The 26726-nt window shown below is 39.5% G+C and overlaps 1 protein-coding gene across 9 annotated transcripts in view; it reads right to left on the bottom strand.

Moving 5' to 3' along the window:
• Positions 1-26726, bottom strand: part of CDK12 (cyclin dependent kinase 12) — a 75615-nt gene that overhangs the window by 18489 nt on the left and 30400 nt on the right. For 4 of the 9 annotated variants that reach the window (XR_004683211.1, XR_004683212.1, XR_004683213.1 and 1 more), the window contains exons 8-14: positions 26439-26540; positions 19285-19362; positions 18273-18389; positions 17397-17528; positions 15477-15688; positions 14088-14540; positions 9786-10203 (exon numbers count right to left, since the gene is read on the bottom strand). Coding sequence is in view for 3 of the 9 variants with exons in the window: in XM_035027017.1 (XP_034882908.1) it covers positions 9491-10203; positions 14088-14540; positions 15477-15688; positions 17397-17528; positions 18273-18389; positions 19285-19362; positions 26439-26540 (1807 nt within the window). In the remaining 6 variants the exon portion in view is untranslated. Of the gene's footprint in view, positions 1-8576; positions 10204-14087; positions 14541-15476; positions 15689-17396; positions 17529-18272; positions 18390-19284; positions 19363-26438; positions 26541-26726 lie in introns of those variants that run through there. The other 5 variants (XM_035027017.1, XM_035027019.1, XR_004683215.1 and 2 more) reach the window with 4 other exon arrangements.

Genomic DNA, 26726 nt, shown 5'->3' with positions numbered 1-26726 from the left:
ACTGAAAGAGTGAATTAGGTGATCTCTAGGGTCCCTTTCTAGCTCTGGCCGACTGTGATTCTATGAGGAAGGAGACACTTCCTTTTATCAGGAAGTGAGGCATTCCTGCCCTTCACACCTTCTCTCTGGGCCACTGCAGAAAGAAGCTCCCCTAGAGATGCCTGCTTTTCTCATGCTGGCTTAAAGGGACAAATGAGGGAGTCCTAGTAGGAGGCCTTCCTTTCAGTGCCAAACTCCTTCTATTTTGAAGATATATTAAGAAGGTGATCTAACTCTAACCCTGAATCTTGATAAGGCAGAGAAGACACAAGGCAGATGTATGGGGCAGGAAAGAGTGTGATAAGCATGCCCCCCAACATACAACTGAGACTATCTGAGCACACACTTGGCTTTGCCCTAGGGAGGACCATGTATCAAATACAACTGTATGTGGATGGAAGAAGAAAGTAAGGACATGTGTAAACACATACAGAGCATTGACATAAATGTCCAATCAGCGCAAATACACTCACTACTGTTCTCTCCTACTTCAGGCCTATACCCGCCTTGTAAGAAGCTATGGTGTGTGGGTGGCACCACATCCCAGTCTTGCCCCTCCCCAAAGTCAGAAAGGAAGAGATAGTGAGACAGGAGCTACTTGGCTTCCTATAAATTGTTTTGTCCTTCCTCACAGCTGCAATCAGAAGCTAAGGGCTCCCGCAGGCCTTGTTCTGATCTGCTGCAGGCGATGGAGGGTTTTTGAAACGGAGAGGACTTGGCTGCGGCCCCGTTTCAGCTGCCATTGGGGCTGGCTAATGGGCTCATTCGGGAAGACCCCCGCCTGCTGCACTAAAGAGTCCCCCGTGGACCCCCTCCCCAATCCCAACCCAATTAATAAATGGGGGCTCCCACTTTATGGCTCTGGGAGCAGAAACCAGAGATACAAATGACCCCCAGGGAGGGACAGGAAAAGGCCTTCCAAGAAACAAGCCAGAGAATTGTGCATCCACAGCCACATGCTGCCATAGGCTAGTCATATCCCATTTTCAAAGCATTAAAGGGGAAGAAACTGGCAAAAAACTATTTTCTTTCCTAGATCTGGAGAGGGATAGCATTCTTTAAATCTGTGGGAAAACCCCAGCAATAAACTCTCTTTCACCTGGATCTCTCACCTGCAAAGGGCAGAGTGCAGATGGATAGTCTGGGCACAGAGCACAAGCTTCACTATTTCCTAGGGGTGCTGCCCCCACCTAGACCCTGCAATACTGAACAAAGACACATCCCATCAACTGGTTAATGAAGTAAAAAAAACAAAGCAGCTACCTCTTTCCAAGCTCTCATCACCATCAACAGGATTAATGTCCTGGGGTCATCTCTCCTCTTACATCCTAACTATCATCAAGCCTTGCTAATTCCTATGGACCCCCTTCCTTTCTTCTCATTCTCTTTGTCCCACTCTAGTGCAGGCCCTCAGGGCCTCACATCTGGACAAGAACAAAAATATCCTAGCAAGCTTTCCTGCTTCCTTGACCCAGTATGGCTGCGAAAGTCCGCAACATCATATTCATCCCACCATGCTCTGCTTCCTGTTAATGCTTACCAAATCAAATCCGAACTCCTCATTCAGGCCCACAAGACTGCTCCTCCGACTTTATTTCTTAATATTTCTCTCCTTTACGACCCTGACTAGTCCATTCAAAGCCTTCTGCACAAAACACACATAAACCTTCTTCTGTAAGTTTTCTTCATCTGAACACCTCTTCTGTTCCCCTATCTTCATTACTTCAAAGAATTCTTTTCTGGTTAACTCAACTTTCCGAATTATTTCTTGGCTATGGCTACTTCTGTACTAGGTTACTATCTTATTTTATAGCCTGCATTAATGTGCTGACTTATAAATACTGATTCCTTACTTCCCAACCAAGTATAAGACTCATCTCACTAGATCCAAAAGCTTCTTTAAAAAGTGAGATAGATCCTCCCTTAATCTTCCCCAGAAGTTGTCCTGTACTCAAGACATGACTCAGCTAATGATATTACCACTCCCCACTGAAGCAGCCTCATGGTTTAACACTTGGGATATCATATCAAACAACTATGAGGAATAAAATCTTATTCTCACTAGCAATGTTCAGGCTGCCACCTGCTCCTATCAACATTGAACCTGGCACTGAGTCTTTCCAAAATTATAAACTGTTTCATGACTTCAAAGTGTGTTACAAAACAAAAACCCCAAAACAAGCACGGTCACCAAAGGCATATGTTTATCTCCTTGATTCTTAGGATATAAACAGTGTTTTCTTTGAAGACCCCTTAGGAGGAGATGCCCTATGTTGTTCCCTATTTCTAAGATTAATCTATATTCTCAGGTCATGAGCTGATTTTCTAGAATGCAAATCAATCCCAGAGCCAAGAATAATCTTGTTCTCTACCAGCTCTGCCTCTAGCCTACCTCTGACCATCACATTTTTGGAAGGTTCCCAGGAATAGAGAAGTTATTCATGAGTCTCAACTATTTAGCGAGTACTTCCTTAGATTAACCTCACTCTCAAATGCTGACTCTTCACTTCCTATAGTTTAGCCCTATGTGGTCAGACAGGAAAAAGTGATCTGCCACTCCCCTTTATCACCTACTTATTGCTCAGGATAGTAAGAGGGATTTGCCTTTTATTCCTTCCATCTTTTAGCCTCAAGGTACTTGACAATCAAGATAATACAAGCAAAGCATTCAGCACAGTGCCTGACACATAGTAGGTTCCCAACAACAATGGTTCTTATTCTCTCCCTTCTTCCCCAAACCACAGGTTCTCAACCTTTCTGGGCCTATTTGTTCACTGGCTGAAGACAGCATTGAACTAGACAAACTAATGTCCTTTTGTAATTCTAACAGTCTGTGACTCTAATTCACATATTCTGGTTTGTTTACTCTTCTATGCACTGCCTTCACTTGGATCTAAAAACAAAGAAGAGAGGAATAACACTAGTTTCCAGGTTGGCCTAAAATACACAAAACCACTTTCAGGAGTTTTAGAACTCCATAAATACAAATAACTTTTTAAAGTGATGCATCCGTATCATCCCTTCCTTATTTCTGAATTATTCTCTTGAACTATGTAGATAGCAGTGGGAAGCAAAATTTCCTTATATGTTATTTGTCTAATATAATCAAGCTTCCCTAAGTGAAAACATCTTCAAAGCATCTCCCAACCTAAGGGTTCTAGGCCCATCCTCCAACCATAAAGGTAACACTACTGTAATCAAGGGGAACTCTTTACTCAAGGTGGTGCTTTAATGGGGCCTCCCTAAAATGAACTGTAAATCTTTAAGGCAATTATCCCTTTTTACTAGCCCAACCATAATTTTTCCTTCCACCCCATATTTCTATGTCTTCTTTAAAAGCAATTATACCCTAAGTGTCTTTCTGCAGCCCAGCTAACAGACTGCTCTAGAGTTCTTTCCCTTTTTTACATCTCCTTCTATTGCTTCATATTGTATGAGACCTTTGGCTCCCTAATATAAAATGCAAATACTGGTAAAAAGGCCATACTCAGAAGTTCCTGAATTTATAAAAAGGATCAGACTCCTAAGCTTTCTCTAAGTCTTTGAATTCAGCCTCTTTTCTCCAGGGCCAAAAGCATTCAAAATTGCATTAGCCTTGGTGGGGAGGGTTGTCTGTCTACAAGCTGATCCTCACTTCACCTACAAGGTAAAAGTATTGTTGTAGTTCTGAGACACAGGAGGTAAAAGGATCCTTTCCCTGAGACAGCCATTGGAATAGGCTCCTTACAGTAAAGAAAAAAACATCCTCCAGGACCCAGGCTTTGTTTCTCACTTAGCTCTGACCGCTACATTGTAGCCTTTATAGGGTTTCTCCATGCTGCCTCCCTCAAGAGATGGTTTGGCTTGGATAAAATGCCCTTCATTCCTTTGGAACTATCAACATTATCTGTTGTTTACAACCATGCCAGAGCAAAACATCTAAAAATCCATCTATTTCCAGGTCCTAGGAAACCTATGTCTAAGTGAACTTGCTTTATGGCTATATTCTCTTATTCCAGAGAAGTATGCTGTGGCTGTGGGCTACATATTGAGTAAGTTTCACTAACAACCACCCATCTAGAGAGTATTAAAGACACACTTCATATCAGCCCCTTTCTCTCAACCTTGGACTATTAATTTTTGAGATAGGTATGAGAGCAATCCAGTGGCCAAAGCATTCTGGCACTTTAGTGATTAATCACCAGGGCATCGAAGCAATCCTCATCTGCTTTCTCATGGATAGCAGGGCCCTCTTCTCACTCACCAAGCTTTACTTCCCACAGACACCATCTGCAACTGAGCTCAGAAATGTCATTACCAAAAGCATGTCTCAGGATATGAGGGAAGAGGATGAAGTGAAGTGTTGAGATTCCCTGCCCTTCCTAGACCAGTAAAGGAATCTCTTGTACCCCACACAATGTATATTAAAATCTCCTTAGCAGTAAGAAAGCATGGTTATTTTGCTTCCTCCCTCACCTCTTACCCAGTAAGTTGAGGATCTGGAATAGACATTTGTCTTCAGAGTTGCCTCTCATTACCCTTCAAAACTATGAAGCAGCAGTAACTCTAAATATCCTGCAGGATTAAGCAATCGATACCCCTGGTAGGCCTAATGCATGCAAGGTGGGCAGTGAGTGAAAAATAGGAAATGAAAAGTGGGTGGACAGGAGATGGAGAGACGGCTGCATATGGGAGAGGAGTGGTAGAATACCACCAGCAATTCCTCCAGGTTTCATACTTCCCCCAAAGTCTTTCAACTCTAGTTTGGAGTAAATGTTCACGTGAGAGTATTCTTAAGGTTACAGGAACATTAAAAGTATTCCCATAGATGAGAAATGCCACACCTGGACAGTAAAATTAACGAATGTGCCCAGAAATGCTGACCTTGCCTCTCAGGACAACCAAAAGACTAAGCAGTCCCACCTCTCCCTTGGAATGGTTGAACATTTACTCACTTGAACTCCCCACTTCCATTCCACCTAGCCCTTCAGGATGACTAAGTTGTGAACAGAGAAGTAACTTCATACCTGAAACACAGTCAAACTATGGGGCAATCTTTAATAACAAAGGAAATCCCAGCACGAAGAACATTAACTGTTAACTTCCTTGAGGCATTAACCTTACCATATGGTTAAGGATACCTGTCTGGGAAAAGACAGTTCTGAAGAAATGTAGATACTGAAACAGCATGGTTTTTAATTAGAAATAGCCTTGGTTGTGACACAGAAAAAAGTCCATGTTAGTTAGGTCCTCAGCCTTTAGGCCCAGAATTAAAAAGACTGCCACTGCTATGAAGTGGAAACAATATTCTCTAGTCGATTGAAGTTCACACTCCTAGTAATGAATCTGCAATATATGGAGACCAAAAACAAATTCCTTTTCTCTGGAGGCTAACCAGGAACACAGGATTCCAAGAATTGGAACAATCTTGGGCTCTCCATTCTCCTTCTGGGTAAAGACAGGACAGCTCACAGGCATCATAAACTTTGGAGATTCAAAAACAGGCTGGCAACCCTCATCACCAGTATTTGAATTCATCTTCCTAATTTCCCTGTTCTGGTGTACCCTTTAACCTTATGATTGCTCACCCCACCAACAGCTTCCTGATAACCTATCTCCCCTCTTCCTTTCTGTCTTCTAATGGGTTTTGTCTGCTGTCTGTCTGCCTACTTAGGTCATAACTACCAAGACTGCAGCAACACAAGGAAGTTTTAGGTCTCAGTGTCCTAAACCATGAAAGAGAAGGGAAAACAATTCCCTCCTCAGGTGGAGATAGGAAAAATTTTGAAGGTAACAGGAATTTTACCCTTATAAACAAACTTTACTCATTTCCTGGATTGGCAACACATCAGGAAATCTCAACAGACCTAGGAACACTAATCTCCATGCCTACTCTACTCATGGTAACATAAGAACTGGTGGGGGGTGGTTATATTTAAGGGACTATTCTTTGGTCTAAACAGCCTCTTACCAACTTCCATTGACAAGCTGAGCTCAAACCCACTTACCTCTCCTTTCAGGAGGAGTCGGGGTACATGAGGCTCAACTCTTTTGATGGCCTGGCACCATCATTTGTGTAACTATTTCTACTTAAAACAAAAATCACCTTACAGTTTCCCCAACTTTTTTTCTTATTTCCTAGTCTAGTGTCTTGAAGCACCTCTTCAAACCCTGAGAACTTTTTTTTTTTTTATATTTTATGAGACTACAGAGATTCTGAGACAAAGAACTCCTAAGATAAAGTGGAGGAAAAAACCCTTTACACGCAATTAGATCTGCTCAGAGGCTACAGGTTAAGAAGTAAATGCAATGGAGCAAAAGTGGTATAGTAACAGGAAATATTTAATTTTCCAATCTCCACTTTCCATTTTTATAAACTGAAAGAAAAAAATTTAATATATTACAAAATATCTGTACATAGACAAGGTACACCCGATGTGGGGCAAAAACAAGAGAGAGAAGGAATACAGTGTCAGGAACCTAAATCAGGGAGAATGAGGTGGCAACTGACACTTTTCTGGTGCAGCATTCTCTCTCAAAACCTGCTGGTAACCATTTTAGTACTGTAACTATATATGCATATTTCACACACACACACACACACACAGTGGCTGGGTGATGTCTATGGCATAAGCTAACAAAAAAGTCCTACTTACAAATTTGTGCTACTGCCCTGCTTTGAAAAGTATAGATCTGATGTCATTTTATCATTCCTATGGACAGCTGAGGAAAAAACTAAGGAAACTGGGTCAAACAAAATTGTTTTCAAAACCACAAAAAATGATCATGGTCAAACCAGTTTTGCCTTACATTCACGAACAGAATCAGATTTCTCATCTGTTCAAAATAATGTATTTAATGGACTTATCTCCCATGGTACAATAATTAAAACAAAACAAAAACCACTTTTGAATAAAATTGGGTTTGTAATTTTCTAACAGTCAAGTTGAAATTCTGCCAAAACTTTACTTTTATCACATTTATAGATAACATAGCTGAAAAATTAACAAATACCTTTTCTTCCTCCACACAGATTCCAGGATATTTGAGTTTCTTTTTTCCTCTGCTTTTAGAAATAGTCAAAATTACCAAACTTTTTTCATTGTAAAGGCTACACTCCCCAAATGGGGGTAGGGGGTGAGATAGGATCACACACACACAAACACACACCATACATACACTCACCCCTTTCCCTAGTAGTAGGGATAGGGGAATGGAGACTTAAGTATATTATTTAGAATATTTGGCATAATTAAAAATAAGGGGTGGGAAGGGGGAAGGAAAAACATTATTGATGACTGCTGATAACCAAAATGTAATTAAAATACAGAGAGAATTTTATTCATATTTGATGGGAGACCAATTATTTTCACTGAATAGATACTTTTGAAAGTATCCCAGGCCTAAGTTCTTTAATCAAAAATGGGAGTGGGGCCCAATGCCTCAAATATTCTAAAATACCAAGGCCCATGTCTGAGGACTAAGAAGTCAACAGACAAAAGGTTCAGATGTACTTTAATGGAATTTTCCAATAGCATGTCAGTGAGCCTAGCAAATCTAATTGGACACACTGGTATAAAAAGCCATCAATGCCAAAATGGCTAGAAGGTTCTTCCTCTAATCAACGTTTGCCCATGAGGGCAAGGCCAAAACCCAGAGAATAATAAAGAAATACACACACCGGATATCTACCTATTTCTGTAACAGGGGAAAATAGTCTTCATGTAAGTATCTGAAGAGGGTTCTTTTTTTTTTTTTATTAGTGTACCTTTCTCTTACAAGTAGTTTTTATTTTTTAATATAAGAACTTGGCATTGAAACACAAAACTTCACTTGAGTTCTGAAAACTATTCTCCAAGATGCTGAAGCATGTTTGCCTTTTCTTTGTAAAAGGGCCCTAACTACGTTTCACAAAGGTCTAAGTCTGTGCAGATAACTTATATGAATGTGTATGTTTTTAAAACACATTATATGCTGGTATTCACATAGAAGTGGAAGCCAGAATGAGAAGCCTCCCAAGTTATCCCACCCTGAAGCCCTTCCCTTTTCCATTTCCTGTTTATAAGGCAAAATTCTTGCGATGAAGTCATAATTTAACCCCTTTTACCAAAAACAAAACCAAAATCAAATCTCCTAGAGCAAACTCCCTAAAGGAATTGGCAGGATATACATGCTGAGATGTGTATATGTCAATACTGTTCTTTCTCATGGTCTGTTCTTTTAAAATTATTTTTTAAAAAAGGTCTCAGATATTGATACATCTTCAGAAAAATATGCACCCTAAACTAAGTTACATTTCCATGTATTTTCAGGATGTATTTCTTTCTCTTTGACAATACTACAGTGCTCTCTTTCAAAGGATTTTTTGACATAAAAATATATGTGTAAACAGTATGCTAACTGCTCTTACTAGCCCTCTAGTTATGGAGGCATCATCTCTAACCCCAGTTCAACAGCAATGTCCTAGGCTGTCTGCATTTATAAATCAACTTCACCATCAGAACATGGTTTTAAAAAAACAAAAACATTTTAGAATTGAAAAGTTACAGAGAACAATATAGGAGTTTAAATTTCCTTTCCTTTATTTCAAAAAAAAGTAAAGAATTATCCCAGGTTCTTGGGCATCTCAACGATTAAATTTTTTCCAAACAAATGCCTCAAAAAGAGACACAGAGAGAGAGAGAGAACGAGAAACTATAAAGAAGGAGTAAAAAAGGGAAGAAATGGGGTAAATCTACCTACATGCCCAAGATTGCCTCTTTCTACAACCTGCTTCATGTGCAGGGAGAGGGGCATGTCTTTTGTCAAAGCAGAGCACACTTTAAGGATGAGTAATTTATTTGGAAAAAAGGTATGTTCAAGATGCTCAATGGGGAAAAAAAAAGAGTTCACTTGAAAGCAAAATTGTGAGATGGTGGAGAGGAAGGAAACATTTATTTAAATCAGCCAGTCACTCTGTTTCTTAGCAAAAGCCTAAGAGTAGCTCAAATTTTGTGAACACTATTATCTTTAAAGGAAAACAAAACAAAACAAAAAAAACAAAATTCAAAAGAAAGAAATCATAAAAAAAAAAAAAATCCCCCAATTTTAAAAACCTAAAGAGAGCCTCTCCTGAGCCATCTCAAAATTGAAACTGTTCTCCTTTTCTTCTGCTCAAGAAGTGCAGGCAAATGAACTAATACAACATTTACTTTTCAATTTAATGACCCTCTCCACATTCTCTACTTGTATCTACTAGGTAGAGTTGAAGTAATTGTTCTGGCTGTAGCCCATCCAGGGGGAACTGGTGCCAACATCATTATTTTATAAGTCGCCTGCTAGTAGCAAGTGAGCAAGGAATACAACAGACAGCTTTGCAGTAGCCAAATGCAGATGATTACCTCGCTCTGGCAAATGATTTCATTAATGTTTCAGAGAACTGGATGGAAAGATGAATAGGGAAGGAATCTTTCAGGACACTGAAGTCTCTGGGTTAGTAAGGAACTCCTCTCCCTCTTCCCCCTCTTGGCGGGACTCTTGTCGGCCCCCGATAGAGTTTTCCATAAGCAGAAGACTGAGCTGGGCCCCCCCAGTTAAGGCCTGTTCCTGAACTGCTGGCCCCTGTGGTTCCTGGCCCCAGCTCCCCATAGTTCTGCAATTTGGTCTCTGCATGTACCACAGAGTTGCTGCTTCCCTCAGCCTTCAGGAATGGTTGCCCGACCACTGAGTGTAATGGTAAGGGGACCCTGGCAAAACGGAGGTCCTGGTCCCCTGGGAACTGCACTGACCCTGTGCCCTGGTAACTGCTGGACTCCCCAAGGTGGCTCACAGAGCCTGAGAAGGTCCTGTTCTTCACCAGGGTCTGGGTCAAGGATTCTGTCAAAGCTGGACCAGAGTTGCGTTCATCAGTGTCAGTGGCACTGAACCCTGTTTCAGGCCCATCAGTGTTTCCGTAAGTCCTGTTGGGATGGGGTCGGGTGGAGTATTCCATTGGTCTCAAGGCCTGGTGCTCATGTGGCAGGTGGCCAGGAGGCTCTGCTTCAGGCTGGGATAAAAGTTGCAGCAAGGCGGCTGTCACGGCTGGGTTCAACTCCTGGGGGGCGCTGGAAAGATCGCCTTCAACCAGAGGGGGTGGAGGTGGCGGCGGTGGAGGTCCGGGGGGCTCAGGGGGCCTCTTCTCTGGTGGAAGAATGTGAGGAGGACATGCTGTGGAAGGGTTACTTCTTTTAAACACCATCTTAAAAATCACATGTGATTATAAACACAAACATACACACACACATACACACACACATACACTGCCCGACATAAACAAATATCAATACAAGTAACCAAATATATATAAAGAATAAAATCTTGGGATCAGAAAATTGCAATTTATAAATGAAATCAAGTGATTAAAATAAAACAGTTGCATTCTGAATCTAACAGCTGGTGTAAAAAAGATCATATGTTTCAAATGATTGTCCTGATTTTTGTCTGAGATTTCCTCCATTTCCTTCCTTAAGGAACTGTTCTAATATGTAGGCTGTTGGCAGCCTCCTGCCCCTTTTTGCTGTTGGATCAAAACATTAATGAAAATAAAGTAGAAAGAAGGAAGATGAGAGGAAATAATACACATGTTGTGGTCACATTTCTAGCACATAATCTTGCTGTACAATAGGAGACCCTGTATGGACTTAGCTAACACATTTTACAGAACATTTGATGATATAAGGTTAACACCTGAAATAGAACTTAAAGAATATACAGGAGAGATGAAATAAAGTAAAAACCTTTCATTACCGTCATGTATAAATATACACTTGCTTCTCCAACCTTAGTCCCCTCTCCCCATAATCACATTCTGAAGAAAGGGATATTAACCACCATTCTGTCATTCAGCTTTCTATGTTACAGTAATTATAAAGACTAATCTATCATAATTTTCTATTTTGTTTCCCAACCTCCTGCATTTTTTTCCATGCTATGAAAAAAATCACTTATCGTAATGTCATGCAGAATGAATGGGCTGTTGATAAACATCTGTTTATCTTGGAGACGGTGACAAGAACGGAGTATTTAGAAATGTATTGAACTTAATATACTATACTCTGTCTTTCCAAAGATCTTTGTCTTTCTTGAACCACTCCCCACATTCCCACAACCCCATGCCCCAACCCCACTGCTGGCTAAATTTGCCTTAGCTTGGCAATCATTGTCTGATAACTCCTGCCAAGGTCGGAGAGTAGAGATGTAAAATGTTGTGAGTTTGAGGACATACAAAACCAAATACAATCAGAACAGTGCTTTTAAAGAGTTGGGAGTCACCCTGCTGAAGAAAAGGTTTAATGTTTTGGGATATCTTCCAAATGATTGATTTTTCTGTTCCCTATGGAACCATATTTTTAAATGTCCATATAGTCAATTCTTTATTATCTGAGCTAGTGAGATAAAAGTCATTACTCAGACAAGCCAAAAATAGTTTTTAGTTATAAAGTATTTTGGTAGCATATTTACTATAATTATATTTTGCAAAGACAATCAATAAAGTTAAGTATGTATTCACTTAGCATGCAGGTGAAAGTACTCTGAAAACATAATATTGTAACGTTGTGCCCTGGAAGGATAAGTTCAGGTGCTTTATGTACCATACAAGTAGGGGGGCCAACAGTCCCAAGTTGCCTGGGACTGAGCAGGTTCTCAGGTTGCTGACTTTCAGTTTTAAAACCAGGACAATACAGAGATGGGTTGGCCACCCTGTATACAGTACCCACCCAAGTTGCTTGTTGACAGATTGGCTGTTTGACTAGGTGGTAGGTAAAAATGAATTTAAGGACAAAAAATTAGCTATAGAAAACTCACAACTGAAAAGAAGACATACTGAAAAAGGAGAGCTAACTGGCCTACAAACATCTATAGATTTCAGAGCTTTTTGCTGCCAATACTATATATCTCACTACCTAAGAATATCTCAGTACCAGTTATATTTAAAAGTAGTTTTGGACTATACATAAAATAAAACACCAGTTTTGTTTTGTTTTTTAATACCAATGGCAAACAACTTTAAAAATGCCTAACTACAAAAATGAGCAAAGTTAAACTTCTTCTTCCAGCTATACTAGTTTTTATACTTAAACTTTGCCTTTTGTGTAAATACTCTGTTTCAATAGAACTAATTCTTGAGTTCAAATTCACATGTATGGGGATGAAAACCACCTCAACGTAGAAAAGCAAATAAATTGTAAAGAACTATTAAATAAAATTTCTTAAAGGAGTTAAAAATAAAGATCACATTTTAAAAGTCATACTATTTTAAGATTTAGTGTTAACAATATTACCAATTCTTAATAGTCTGATTAATGGAGGGAGGTATTAATGAAATGTACAAATAACTTATTTATTTCAATTGACTCATTAGATTTCAATCATAACCCTTTCCCCACACAAGTAAAGAGTAGCTAAACATAGTCGAAGTGATAGATTTTCACCTTCTCTGGCTTATTCAGTCTGCCCTCTGGTGGAAGTGCTACTGAAAGGTAAAATGGCCAAAAGAGAGGCAGCAGGGGAGAAACAAAAACAGGAGAGACAGGGAGAACTGGATAATCCAGGGGTGGCTAATAATGAGGAGTGGTATTTTTATTCTCCTCCAAAAAGTAAATTCAACAATTTCTGGCCATAGGCCAGGCCTTAATTTTAGTTCAATCTCACCATTTGGCTGATAGCTTGTTAGCTCAATTATTGGGTGAATTTCTTTCAATCACTGTATTATTTAATTTGAATGACTTCTTCCAGGTATTTTGATTATAGCTGAATTTTTCTGCTGGGGTGGGGAGGAGAAGGAAGGTATGGGAGAGGAGGCAAAAAGCCCTGCTTTAATTCTAGATTAGCTTTCTCTGTTAGTTCTTGTTCTAAAGTCTCTTAAAAGCAACTGGAATCAGTATGACAGGATAACAAGGTGAATCAAAAAACACATTAAAAAGAAACATATTAAGAAAAGTACACCAGTCCTAATTCTGCCTCTGCCAATAATACGCTTCCAGCAGTGGGACCATAGGCAGGCTTATTTAAACTCCCTGGATTTCAGTTTCCCTATCTGTAAAGTAAAGGGGTTAATTTTATTTATGTTATCTTCCAGTTTTAAAAAGCTTTACATGTGAAAAATAGCTTATTTGTATACCAGTAGAAAAAAGGCATATACTTTCCGCACCATCCAATATGAAATGTGAATGTAGGACAACCTAAAGTTGAAGGTTAGTGTACTTCCTCAGCCCTTGTGCCTCTTCTCATTCCCCAATTCATGGGGTCTTCATGGACAGCGAAAATTTCCAACGAGATGAAAACACTTTCAGACAAGTAAGCATTTTGCAAATAGACTGTAAATCAGAATTAGAAAATTTAAACTTTTCTTTCCTCTAATAAAATTGTGTGCTGTGGTCATGCCAGATCAAGGTATAACGTATTTCCTTTTTCAGATTTTTCTTTATGTAATGCTCACTTCCTAATTCGGGGTCCATTCAATTGTCTCTTTTAGAAAAACAGATTCTTAAAAAGCATTTTTATACACTCTAATTTTGGGGGAAAGGAAATGTATGGTGTCAGTTATCTACTTAGAAATATTTCCAAATTACTCCTCAGGAGATTAACAATGGCATTTTATTAGAGTTTTCTTGACTGTATCTTTCAGGTAAGACTCGTATCCAGTATTCACTACATTAGAGTAAAATTGACTACTAGTACAATCTGATGATGGTTTATATTTGGAAGGCAGATTTTCAAGTGCTAGTACTAGTTGGCCACCAATCACACAGTGGTTCAAGATGTATCACTAGCTACGGTTGTGGTTTCCTTGGGTTGGAATACAGAGGCTTTACTTACCTACCTCCTAGGAAATGGAAAAACAATCAGTATATTAAAGGTGCTTTGAGAAGCTCTGAGACTTAAATAGAAGCCGGGAAAGAAATACATCATTGGGTGCTATGTTCTCCTGTAGACTAGGTTACAGAAAACTGAAACTGAGGCCACTGATGTGAAAAAGAAAATGTTAAAGAGATTTTTTAAGAGGATCAACAGCACCTGAGCTCAATGAGATTCATGACCGGTCTGTTTACCTGCTGCCTCCTCCTGTGGCATTGTGGGAGTTCTTCGGGGCACCTGTGGCCCACTGTTCTTGTCACTGTTGTTTTCCTCCAGGCTGCCTGTGGGCTCCTGGGTTTTCATCAGCTGACTCAAAAGAACTGCCAACATATTCTGCATGTCAGCTGGTGTGCTTGAAGCTTCAGAGGTTGTCTGTTCTGCTGAAGGCTGGACCACTAGGGCAGGAGGTGCCTCCTTCAAAGACTCCTCTGGGGCCATGGGCTCTGAGTCCTGCTGCTGGGAAGTGGCTTCAGTTAGGGCATTGATGGATTGATTCAGGGCCTCCAGCTGCTGCTGCATCTCTGGGTTGGAGTGGATGTTAAGCAGCTGAGCCATTTGAGGGATGCTCAGGTCGGTTTGGCTCTGCAGCAGATTCAGTAACACTGCCAATTCACTTTGATTCAACTGCTGTGTGATGTCACCGAGGCCTGTGGACAGACAGTGGAGCCAATATAAGAGGATGAGGCAGGTTAAAGACCTTTGCCTTCTTCAACTGGCAATAACTACTTACAATATTCAATGTATGAAGTTTCATTTTGAATATCTCATTTTTCATGCCTCAAATTATCAAAATAATTTGTTATTCTTTATATTTTCACTTAAAAATATAGGAACAAGCTTAAACATCTCTGTACTGTGAGTAAAAGTGATTTCATTTTACCTATATTCTTCAAGGTCAGTGACTTATAACCCTTATTGTACATCAGAATTACTAGGAGAGATTGTAAAATTCAGATGCCTCAGTTTCCATCCCCAGAGATCTGGCAATTGTTCAGGAGTGTTTACTTTTCAAGCTTCCCAGATGATTTGAATGTGCAGCCAGTGTTAAAAACCACTCTAGTAGGTGGATAGGGAAGGGAAAGTGAGCCATGGAAAGAATACCTATAGTTCAGAAAAACTGATGGTACCAGAGGAGAACTACTTTACTATAATAGTTCCCTATTACACAGTTTTGGATATATTTAGATCCAATAACCTTCTACAGAACTAACTACATTTAATAGCAATTGTAATTTAAATGATTAGATTCTAAGAAGGTCTTAACAAATCTAACATAAACAGAGCTCCAAATTACATGTTAGAGAACCATGGGTAAATGAACCTTAAATATGGCCCAATTTACTGATTTATGCTATACATCTAGTTGAGATATAGTATTCCCACTTTCTTGAAAGGAAAATAATCTACTGTAGACTTTCTAGACCACACGTACAAAACTTGGTTTAGCTCCTTCTCCTCATAATGAGGTCACTTCTTTATTAATGCTTTAGTGGCTAAAAACTAAAACACACACACCTTTGCCCTTGACCATCAAAACCTGCCCTAATGTCCTTAAAGCACAAAAACTCCATCCCAGAACTGACCTATTGCATCCCCAGTTCCAGGCTCCACCTTGCCAGGAGCAGGCTGAGGTGGTGCTGGGGGGCTGTTCTTCACAGGTTCAGCACTTGTCCCTGAGGTAGTTTCTTTCCGAGAGGCTTTGGACGGAGGTGGCTCTTCTATCACAACACCACTCTGTCGCTGTCGTCGCCGTTTCTTACTCCATAATTCATGGCAATCCTGCCAGTGGGGGAGGCTGCAAAAAAAACAAAGCAAAGGGGAAATGTGTGGGGGACTGCATCAGTGAGTGAATGGATGAACAAGAGATTAATATGTGAAGGCAAAGAGCAGAGGGAAATGGAAAGAATAACATAAAAATTACTAGAAATATTAGTTAATAGATAGTAGCAGTGTAAAAGGGATCACGGCATATGGTAGTCTGAGGAAATCAAAGCCCAAAAGTCCAAGAGATTTCTACAGTGAGAAATAAGGATCTTGCTACTATCAGACACGCCTACTATATAAATGCCCACATTCCAGTCAAATAGTTAATTAAGTCTCACAACTGTTCTTGCTTTGTATAACAAGAATATAGGAGAACTTGAGTGGTCAAGTTTCAACTGGGAATAAATAGGACAGAGATGACTGGCTTGTTAGTATCTACAAAAAGCCCAGGCAAGGTGGTGAACCACTGAGTATAGTATTATTAAATCACCTTTGTGTAAAAACAATTTATGTGTTATCTGTTCTGTGAGGACCAAAAAACGGGTTCTTTTCTTCTTTCTACCCACTGAATTTCCCTGACTCGATATTTTGTGGGGTTTATTAGTATTTTTTAATATATTTAATATATTTCCAGATTTCTTCATATTCGATAATACAAACAGTCCTGGCAAGTCAAATCTTATTACAATAAAGATTACCAGAGCCAAAATCTCTCTATAGTAAGAGCTTCCAAATTTCAGTAAAAAGCTTATGTATTTCAAGCCACATTCAATGTATCAAAATTCTACTGCAATAAATGAATCTGGACATTTCTTTGGAACAATTAGATTTATGGTTACTATCGACTCAGTCTTTAAATACTGCGTATTTAAGATAAGATAGTTTCTTTATGTAAAAAAAAAAATACGCAAAGACTCTGACATGGAAGCTATAACACTGTCAATGATAAATTCAAAGATACAAGACTTTTTATCTGCCAAATGTGAAACATGAGTGTAGAATCTCAGACGATCCTACAGAATACAGAAAATACAGAAGATTCTGATGAGAGAGAGACAAAGACCCTATTTTCAACATCAAAATTCGGGATATATGACCTGACAGTGATGCAAACTATTTAAAATTAGGACTGTCCTTCCAAATGTGAGCTATACATGGTCACCACAGACATAGGAGATTCAAGCAAATGAAATGGGTAAGAGCAAAATCTAGAAGGAATACTTTCAAAGCAGTTGTAGTACAGGGCAATATATGCTGGGGATTCAGGGACAAAAAGACAGCTTGAGTCAAATTAGAACAAATATCCTATCTAAATCTATTCCTTATTTAAAAAGAAAACATAGGGCGCCTGGGTGGCTCAGTCGTTAAGCGTCTGCCTTCGGCTCAGGTCATGATCCCAGGGTCCTGGGATCGAGTCCCACATCCAGCTCCCTGCTTGGCAGGAAGCCTGCTTCTCCCTCTCCCACTCCCACTGCTTGTGTTCCTGATCTCGCTGTCTCTCTCTCTGTCAAATAAACAAATAAAATCTTAAAAAAATAAAATAAATAAATAAATAAATAAAATAAAAAGAAAACATAAAGCAGTAAAACAAACCTCTTATCAACCATAATACTCAAGGGCACCTCTCCATTCTGGACTTAGCCATTTGCAATTCCTTCTAAAAACCTATTATTTTGAGTTTCTCATCTCTTCAGGCTTAGTGAGAGGTTTAAGGTCACTATTTGGCCAGCAGCACTTACTCTGGAGGATCCATTTTGCTGAGCTCAACATCTTTAAGGAAGTCACTCTGTAAAGTCTGTTCAGCTGTGCAACGTTTGCTAGGATCTAGTGTCAGCATGTGGTCCAGTAAATCAAGTGCTGCTGAAGGAATGCTGTGGAAAGAACAAGTTCACAATGACCCCAGAATTCTTAAACCTGTAACCTTGTGTCAAAGGTCTCTGAATTTCCAGCTCCATCTAAAACTGTGGAAAGGGAGCTAGAAGCTGGCTAAACAAGCAAGCAGACTTGCTCCCACACTGGATTTATGCAGTGCTATAATACAGGTATAAAACATGAAGCCAGCAATTCCATTCCCTTTTTTATCGTGGGAAGACCAAAAGGACTATGAGAAAATTTATATATTGTTCACAACAAAATGATTTCCTATCATCTAAAGCCTTTAGGGGTGCCTGGCTGGCTTAGTCGGAAGACCATCAACTCTTGATCTCGGGGTTGTGAGTACCAGCCCCACAATGGGTGTAGAGATTACTTAAATAAAAACAAACGGTGGCTCAGATGGTTAAGTGTCTGCCTTTGGCGTGGGTCCTGGGATCGAGCCCCATCTTGGGCTCCCAGCTCAGCGGGGAGTTTGCTTCTCCCTCTGCCTCTCCCCCTGCTGTGCTCTCTCTCTCAAATGAATAAATAAAACAATAAAAAAATAAAAAAAATATAGCCTTCATAAGAGAAAATTACAACAGCACTATGATAAAATTCATATACTGTACAAAGATAAAATGTTTTCCTGTGGTGTGCTGCCATAGTAAGTTGGGACAACACTAACTCCCCAGGCCAGAAAAAAGTCAAGTCTAAATACCAGTTAAACACAGAAACAAGATGTACATTTTTGCCAAACTCACAAAGAGAATTCTTCTCGCAGACGCCTTCTATATTGCTTCTTCGGTTTCATGGTATTGAAGTAGGGCAGCTTGATAACATCAGGCCACACAGCTGGACAAGGGCTACCACAGAGTCGACTGAAAACAAAGCAAAAAAGCCAGAACAAGAAGTAAGTGAGTCACCATTGTGAATTCTGGAGATTACAGAAGCAGAAATTATTACCTCCTAAGGTATGGGGAATCTTGGCTTATTAAATTAGAGGGCATGCAGAAAGGTAAAACCTGACCTCACTGCTTTAAGGACAGAAGGAATAGGACAGAAACAACTGGTTACAAGGCAGTGAAGAGAAAATCCTGGCAAAAGAGTCCAAAATGATCCATATACTTGGTTCTGTAAAACGTGTTTTTAAAATCTCCATAAAAGTTTTCATTATCAATTTTGTTCTGTTCAGTAGTATTAAAGTGATGAGCTGGTCCTATAATGTCCCTATAAGGAAAACTGGCAGAAGAGAGCCTAAGAAATTTTGATAGAAAACTGAATTTAATGCGTAACAAATAATGAGTTATACACCACCTTTAATTATCTGTTTACATGCTGTACCACTTACTAAATTCTGAGCTCTTTGAAGGCAAGGACCTATCTTACGTATTTCTAAATCCTAAAGTTTAACAGAGAAAGGAATTTGTTATAAACAGGACTAAGGCCTGTTTGCTGAATAAATCTGATCTTAATCTAATCTAGGAATGAAATAGTCACACTGAAAATGGCATGCTTTTATATGAAGAATAAAAAAAAATTGCAAAGACCTAAAAAGTCTAAAAAGGGGGAACCTAAAAGGTAAGACCTTTAGTAAGACCTAAAAAAGGGGAATACAACTTCTTTACACCTACAGCCTGTGACAAAATAATCTGAGAAACTTACTTGGACATAAGAAGCATAAACTCATTTAGTAGAATGGACAAAAAGTATTAGAAATTAGAAGATGCGACCACCTATCACACCTGGGGACCTAGAGCACATGCACAGCTGTACCTGATCAGTTCTAGCTGAGCCAGTTCCAGATTGGCTTGAAAAATAGGCTTCTTTGTGAACAGTTCCCCAAGGATGCATCTAGAAGGAGTAAAATTGAGAGGTCAAGAGAGATATCCCTAGAACCTAACCTGTCTCAATAAACTTTTATAGTCTATCTGGCTGCATCTGATATACCATGTTGTAAATAAGCCCCAAACTGCAGTGTCTGAGTTTTGTAAAAGAAAATATTTCTTGAAGTGAGAATAGATAATATAAAGAATTTATATTTACCAGGAGATCAAACTTTTGCCACCTATTAAGTCTATAAGTAGAGAAAATGAATCAGAATCCTTTTCTATCAATTCCATTATAAATTAAGAAGTAAAGACTAAAAAACCCATACTTCAATTTTACAAGGATGCTCAGCAGTTCCTATAAAGAAATTAGCTTTTCCACTCATTTGCTCTGTAAAATGTGCAATATACTACAGCCCTCTTAGCACTGTATTTATAAAGAAACATTTACTGTCATCAGATACCAGTTTCAACAGGACTTTTTTTTTTTTTTTTTTTTTTTGAGAGAGAGAGAATGAGAGACAGAGAACATGAGAGGGAGGAGGGTCAGAGGGAGAAGCAGACTCCCCGCCGAGCAGGGAGCCCGATGCGGGACTCGATCCCGGGACTCCAGGATCATGACCTGAGCCGAAGGCAGTCGCCTAACCAACTGAGCCACCCAGGCGCCCTCAACAGGACTTTCAAACACATTATGCTTAAATGCCTTTTCCATTTTGAAAATGTCTTCCAAATTACACTGAAATATTTACGAAGTCCCCAAATATGTCTCCACAAATTACTTAATTACAAAAGGAAAACTAGTAACTATTTAGTGGGGAAAAAGACAACACCTTAATTAAGTGTCCAAAATTAATATCACCAATAAGAGGGAAACGGTTCACGTAAACACAAATGTGATAACCTGAAAGGAACACTTATGGACTATTCCAGCCAAAACTTTATAACCTGAATCTATATAGTAGCCGGTCTGTCCTTCAAAAAATGTAAATGTCATGAAAATGTAAATGTCATGAAAGACAAAGGCTAAGGACTGTTTCAGAGTAAAGAATGAGAACTAGGGGTGCCTAGGTGGCTCAGCCAGTTGGGCATCTGCCTTCGGCTCAGGTCATGATCCCAGGGCCCTGGGATTGAGCCGAGCCCCGCATCGGGCTCTCTGCTCAGCAGGGAACCTGCTTCTCCCTCTCCCTCTGCCTGCTGCTCTGCCTACTTGTGATCTCTTTCTCTGTGTCAAATAAATAATTAAAATCTTAAAAACAAACAAAAAACAACAAAAAAATGTAAATGTCATGAAAGACAAAGGCTGAGGACTGTTTCAGAGTAAAGGATGAGAACTAGGGGCACCTTGGTGGTGCAGTCAGTTAAACCAACTCTTGGTTTCAGCTCAGGTCATGATCTCGGGGTCCTAGGATAGAGCCCCGCATCGGGTTCTGTGAGCTTAGCATGGGGTCTGCTTGAGATTCGCACTCCCTCTCCCACTCATGCACTCTCTCTCTAAGATAAATAAATCTTAAAAAAGTTAAAAAAAAAAAAAGAATGAGAACTAAATGTAATACATGATACTGGATTAAATCCTCTATCAGGTGAGGTATTGTTTCTAGGATATTATTAGGGTATTGAAAAAATAAGAACATGGAATGTAAGCTAAACAACTTAAAAGAAAAGATAGTGTATCAATGTTAAATTTCCTGAATTTGATAATGGTACTGTGATTATATATGAGATATATCTTTGTTCTTAAGAAATGTGTATTAAGGGCAACTAGGTGGATCAGTCGGTTGAGCATCTGCCCTCAGCTCAGGTCATGATCCCAGGGTCTTGGGATTGAACCCCAGATCGAGCCCCACATCAAGCTCCCTGCTCAGCGGGGAGTCTGATTCTCCCTCTCCCTCTGCCTGCTGCTCCGCCTGCTTGTGTTCTCTAATAAATAAATAAAATCTTTTTTAAAATGTACATTAAATATTAAGAAGGGACAGAGCACAATATATACAACTACTTTCAAATAGTTCTGGAAAAAAAATGTGGTGTGCATACACACCTACATGAATATAAAAGCAAATGTGGCAAGACGTTAACAATTTAGTGAATCTAACATGAATAAATCTCAAAATAATTATGTGGAGTAAAAGATGCAAGAGGGAAAGAATATATACTGCATGATTCCATTTACATGAAAATCTAGAAATGGAAATCAATCTACAGTGACAGAAAGCAGAATAGTGGTTGCCTAGGAATGGTACAGTGTGGACAGGAGAGAGATTACAAAGGAACGTATGGAAACTTTCAGAAGTCATCATTATCTTGGTTGTGGTGATGGTTTCACTGGTGTATACAATATGTCAAAACTTAAATTGTACATTTTAAACATATGCAGTTTATTATATACCTCAAAAGGTTAAAAAATTTTAGTAAATATGGATGAAGGCTATACTAAAGTTCTTTGTACTCTTCTAGGAACTTTTCTGTACATTTGAAATTATATGAAAATTAACCTACATAGTTAAGTTTTCATATAGTGTTATATTAGTTTCAGGTGTATAATATAGTAATTTAACAGTTCCATACATCACCCAGTGCTCATCACAACAAGTGTACTCCTTAATTTCCATCACCTATTTAACCTATCCCCCCATATCAACATAAATTCAAAACAAATGAAAACAAACTCCATGAATACTCTGTACTTTTTTGTATTCCTACAATACTTCATTTTTTGAAAAGTGGGAAAAGAAAGAAAATGGACAAAAAAATCTCTTCTCTGGCCTGTGCTTTGAAATCAGATTTACAAATACAAAAGCAGTATTTATAATTTTACCCTGAATTCTTTAGCATGACTAAATTTGAGAAGCAAAACAAATCTAGTTTTCAAAGTTATTAGCACCTATTAGCATTTGTTAACCTCAAATGACAAATTCTTACTTCATATTCACTCAAACCTTATCCAGAAATTAGAAAAGTAAAAGTAGGGACACCTGGGTTGCTCAGTCAGTTAAGCATCCAACTCTGGATTTCGGCTTGGGTCATGATGTCAGGGTTGTGGGACTGAGCCCCATGTCAGGCTCCGCACTCAGCAGAGAGTCTGCTTGAGTTTCTCTCCTTATGCCCCTCCCCTCTCTCTCTAAAATAAATAAAGCTTTAAAAATTAAAAAAAGTAAATGTATAATTTAACTCTATTTCCGACATTAACCACTAAATCAAATTCCAAACAGTGTTGTCACAACTGGTAACATAAGGAAGAAGAAAAACAAACCTAGGTGGGTTTTCAGAATGTAGGCATAATTTGCTGTACTAGTCTTTCTAGTTTCTCCTTCACAAGACTTCCATGGATCACCAAAGTAGTAAGCTCACATCAAATGTCTAGCAAAATCTTAATTCAATGAAGTTACTGGGCTTTAATTAAAGTCTAATCTATAATTTTAATTTCCAAGTCGTGTTTCGGTGTTTTATTTCAGTTTCCAGTTCTTTGGTGGGGAAGACATTATTATGTAATCAACACTTTGCTATTACACTGAGGTGGCAGGCTGCACACACTGAAATAATAGTACCAACAGAGCTATGAATTTTCCCTGTGTATCTTAATGGGGCGTTAACTTTAGAGCCCAGTTGTAACAATTTAAATGCTAACACTGATAAAGCAAATAGTCCAGAATACAAACACACCCAGCTTGAGTCAGTAAAATTTAACTAAAGCTTCATTTGAGTTGGGTAGGCTACCACAGAAATTATGCTCTCCTTATCTATCACCCTTTTGAATTTTGAAATAAAACCCCTGCAGTGCTCCTTTTAAAGACTGACATTAATACAGGAGGTAATTAATGGGAAAAAAAGGATATGCTCCACTTGCAAGTATCTATGTCAGAATCCTAAGGTATGGAGGTCAAGGACAGAGTGTATATGCTGTACTAAAACAATTAACTAACTTCTGGGGCGCCCAAGTGGCTCAGTTGGTTAAGTGTCTGCCTTTGGCTCAGGTCATGATCTCAGGTTCCTGGGAACGAGCCTCCCGTGTCAGGCTCCCTGCTCAGCGGGGGACTCTGCTTCTCCCTCTCCCCTTGCTCACTCTCTCTCTCAAATAAATAAACAAAATTTTAATAAAATAAAATGATCTCACAACCCTGAGATCACGACCTGAGTAGAAATCAAGAGTCAGCTGCTGGGGTGTCTGGGTGGCTCAGTCAGTTAGGCATCTGTATATTTTCCCACAGTAAAAAAAGCAACAATAATTGCTACCTCCTAGGGATGGCATTTATGTAAGTGTCAGGAAGAAGCATGGTAGATCCTTGGTCAGTGGTGGCTGAGATGGAACAGCTGGTGAGGCCATTCAGGTAAGGGGGAAATGTGTGTGTGTGTGTGTTGGGGGTGCTTGTACACTACAGGACATATAATGAAATCACCCAAAAGGCCTGGGTTCAAATGTGAGCTCTACAATTCCACCACCAGGTGACCCAGGGCAAGCTCTCCTAAGCCTAAAGTCCAGGTTCCCTCTCTGTGTATAGAACAGGCCAAGTCTGGGCACCTGGGTGGCCTAGTCAGTTAAGCATCTGCCTTCGGCTCAGGTCATGATCCCAGGTTCCTGGGATTGAGCCCTGTGTCGAGCTCCCTGCTCGGCAGGGAACCTGCTTCTCCCTCTCCCTCTGCCACTCCCCCTGCTTGTGTGTGCTCTCTCTCTCAGAGGAATAAATAAAATCTTAAAAAAAAAAAAAAAAAGTCTCAGGCACCTGGGTGGCTCAGTTGGTTAAGCAACTGCCTTCAGCTCAGGTCATGATCCCAGGGTCCTGGAATCGAGTCCCACATCGGGCTCCCGGCTCAGTGGGGAGCCTGCTTCTCCCTCTGACCCTCTCCCCTCTCATGCTGCTTCTCTCCTATTCACTCTCTAATAAATAAATAAATAAATAAATAATCTTAAAAAAAAAAAAAAAGTCTGATGCTTAACTCACTGAGCCATCCAGGCACCCCAAAAATGTCTATGTTCCTAACACAGATTGTCTCTAAATATCATTTTCCTAAAAGCAACTAAGACTCTTTAGAGAATGGCTGATTCCAGGCATGGGGCACAAAATGAACAGGATAAGCTTGGAACCAGAAAACAAGGAAGTCTATTTATCAAACACTATGGGTGTCGGAAGGACCCACTAAACTTCCACGGACCAAACACTGGAAAATGTGAATAGGAATAAGATGATAAACGTAAGATTAAAACACATTAAAAACGTTGGGGCACCTGAGTGGCTCAGTCAGTTGAGCATCTGACTCTTGATTTTGGCTCAGGTCATGGTCTTGGGGGTCATGGGATTGAGCCCTACATAAGGCTCTGTACTCAGTGGAGAGTCTGCTTGGGATTCTCTCTACCTCTCCCTCTGCCCCCCTCCCCTGCACTCTGTCTTAACAGAGGGATCTTACAAAAAAAAAAAAAGTTTAAATCCAAGAGTTCATAATGAAACTAAAACACAAAACAAAGTTAAAAAAAAAAAAAAAAAAAGCCTGGGGTGCCTGGGTGGCTCAGTCATTAGGTGTCTGCCTTTGGCTCGGGTCATGATCTTGGGGTCCTGGGATCAAGCCCTGCATCAAGCTCCCTGCTCCACGGGAAGCCTGCTTCTCCCTCTCCCATTCCCCCTGCTTGTATTCCCTCTCTCGCTGTGTTTCTGTCAAATAAAATCTTAAAAAAAAAAAAAAAAAAGTCCTAAACCCTCTCTTTGGTCATCTTTGAAGGATACTAGGAAACCACCTCATTATCTTTATTTTTTTTTTAAAGATTTTATTTATTTGACAGAGAGAGAGACAGCAAGAGAGGGAACATAAGCAAAGTGAGTGGGAGAGGGAGAAGCAGGCTTCCCATGGAGCAGGGAGCTCAATGCAGGGCTCGATCCCAGGATCCTGGGATCATGACCTGAGCCGAAGGCAGACGCTTAACGACTGAGCCACCCAGGCGCCCCAGCCACTTCATTATCTTTAAAACTGGTGAATAAAGGGGCGCCTGGGTGGCTCAGTTGGTTAAGTGACTGCCTCTGGCTCAGGTCATGATCCTGGAGTCCTGGGATCAAGTCCCACATTGGGCTCCCTGCTTGGCGGGGAGTCTGCTTCTCCCTCTGACCCTCCCCCCTCTCTCATGCTCTCTCTCTCTAATAAATAAAATCTTAAAAAAAAAAAAAAAACGGTGAATAAAATGAAAGAATTAAATATTTATCTCTACTTTTTTCTATATGACTCGTATCTAGGGTTAGTAAAATAGATGTTTTCTTTATCCCAGGAAGGAATAATCTAATTAGAATATCACCATCACAAAACAACCACAAATGAATTAATGAAGATGGATCATTAATAGCTGGTAACATTTCAAAAAGAGATAATTGTATATTACGTAAAGTGGGGTATGTATGTATGTGTGTAAATCTGCCCTGTTAGGGAGGAATATTTTAACAAACATTGTTTAGAACTGCCTGTATAATGTGATAATAAAGAGCACACTAATTTGTACTGGATTGTTTTACTGCTTTTAAATTCCCTAGAGGTAATGTATCCAGTTATTGTCTGTACTCTGGGCAGAGGCTCCCAATGCCTCCTACCCCCAACTTTGATGTATCATTGACCATAATCTATCAGAAGTACTCAAAACCACCTGTAAAATAGTTTCAGGATCAGTGGGTGATTAGAAATCAAACTTGAATTCACCTACAATTTACAGGAAATAAAAGGGATAGAGAACCATGGTAAAATAACAAAAACACAGTGAAGATGCAATCAGCAAAATCCAGTTTCTTCTAAGGAAATTATAAGATGGGGAGGCTCCTCCAAGAGATGGGAGGGAGAAGCTATAATTAAAAGACTTGAGATAATCAATTGTAATCTGTGGACCTTATTTGAATGTATTTGGATCTCAATTCAAACTAAGTTAAAAAAAAAAAGCCATTTGGGGAAATGTTTTTTTAAAAAAAAGTATGTCTCTGATATTAGGAAATATTCAACAGATTTCTCTGAATTCTGGCTAAAAGTTTATCCTTATCCCTTCGAACTTAAAGAAAAGCTACAAAAACCAATATAGAGAGAAAACAGATACAAGTTCAACAACATGTAAATTACAAAAAGAGAAAGCACAGGGAGACTTACCCACAGCTCCAAACATCAATGGCTGGTGTGTAACGCTCCTCTCCTAGCAGAAGTTCTGGAGGTCGGTACCACAGAGTGATGACTTTGTTTGTATAAGGGCGACTGAAATGTAAAAAACAACATGACGTAAATTTACAATAGCTTCTGATGAAAAAACACTTGTACAAGTAAATGCAAATAGAAATAGCTGCCAACTGAAAATGGGATTGTCAAAACAGCTCCATAGCAATCTAATAGTTCAAAAGTAAACTGGACAGAAGTAGGAGATGAAAAAATAATTTGCATTCC

This window comes from Mirounga leonina, unplaced genomic scaffold (assembly GCF_011800145.1).
Source record: "Mirounga leonina isolate KUSES-001 unplaced genomic scaffold, KU_Mleo_1.0 Mir_200, whole genome shotgun sequence".
NCBI lineage: Eukaryota > Metazoa > Chordata > Mammalia > Carnivora > Phocidae > Mirounga > Mirounga leonina.
This window is presented reverse-complemented; position numbering and strand designations above follow the sequence as displayed.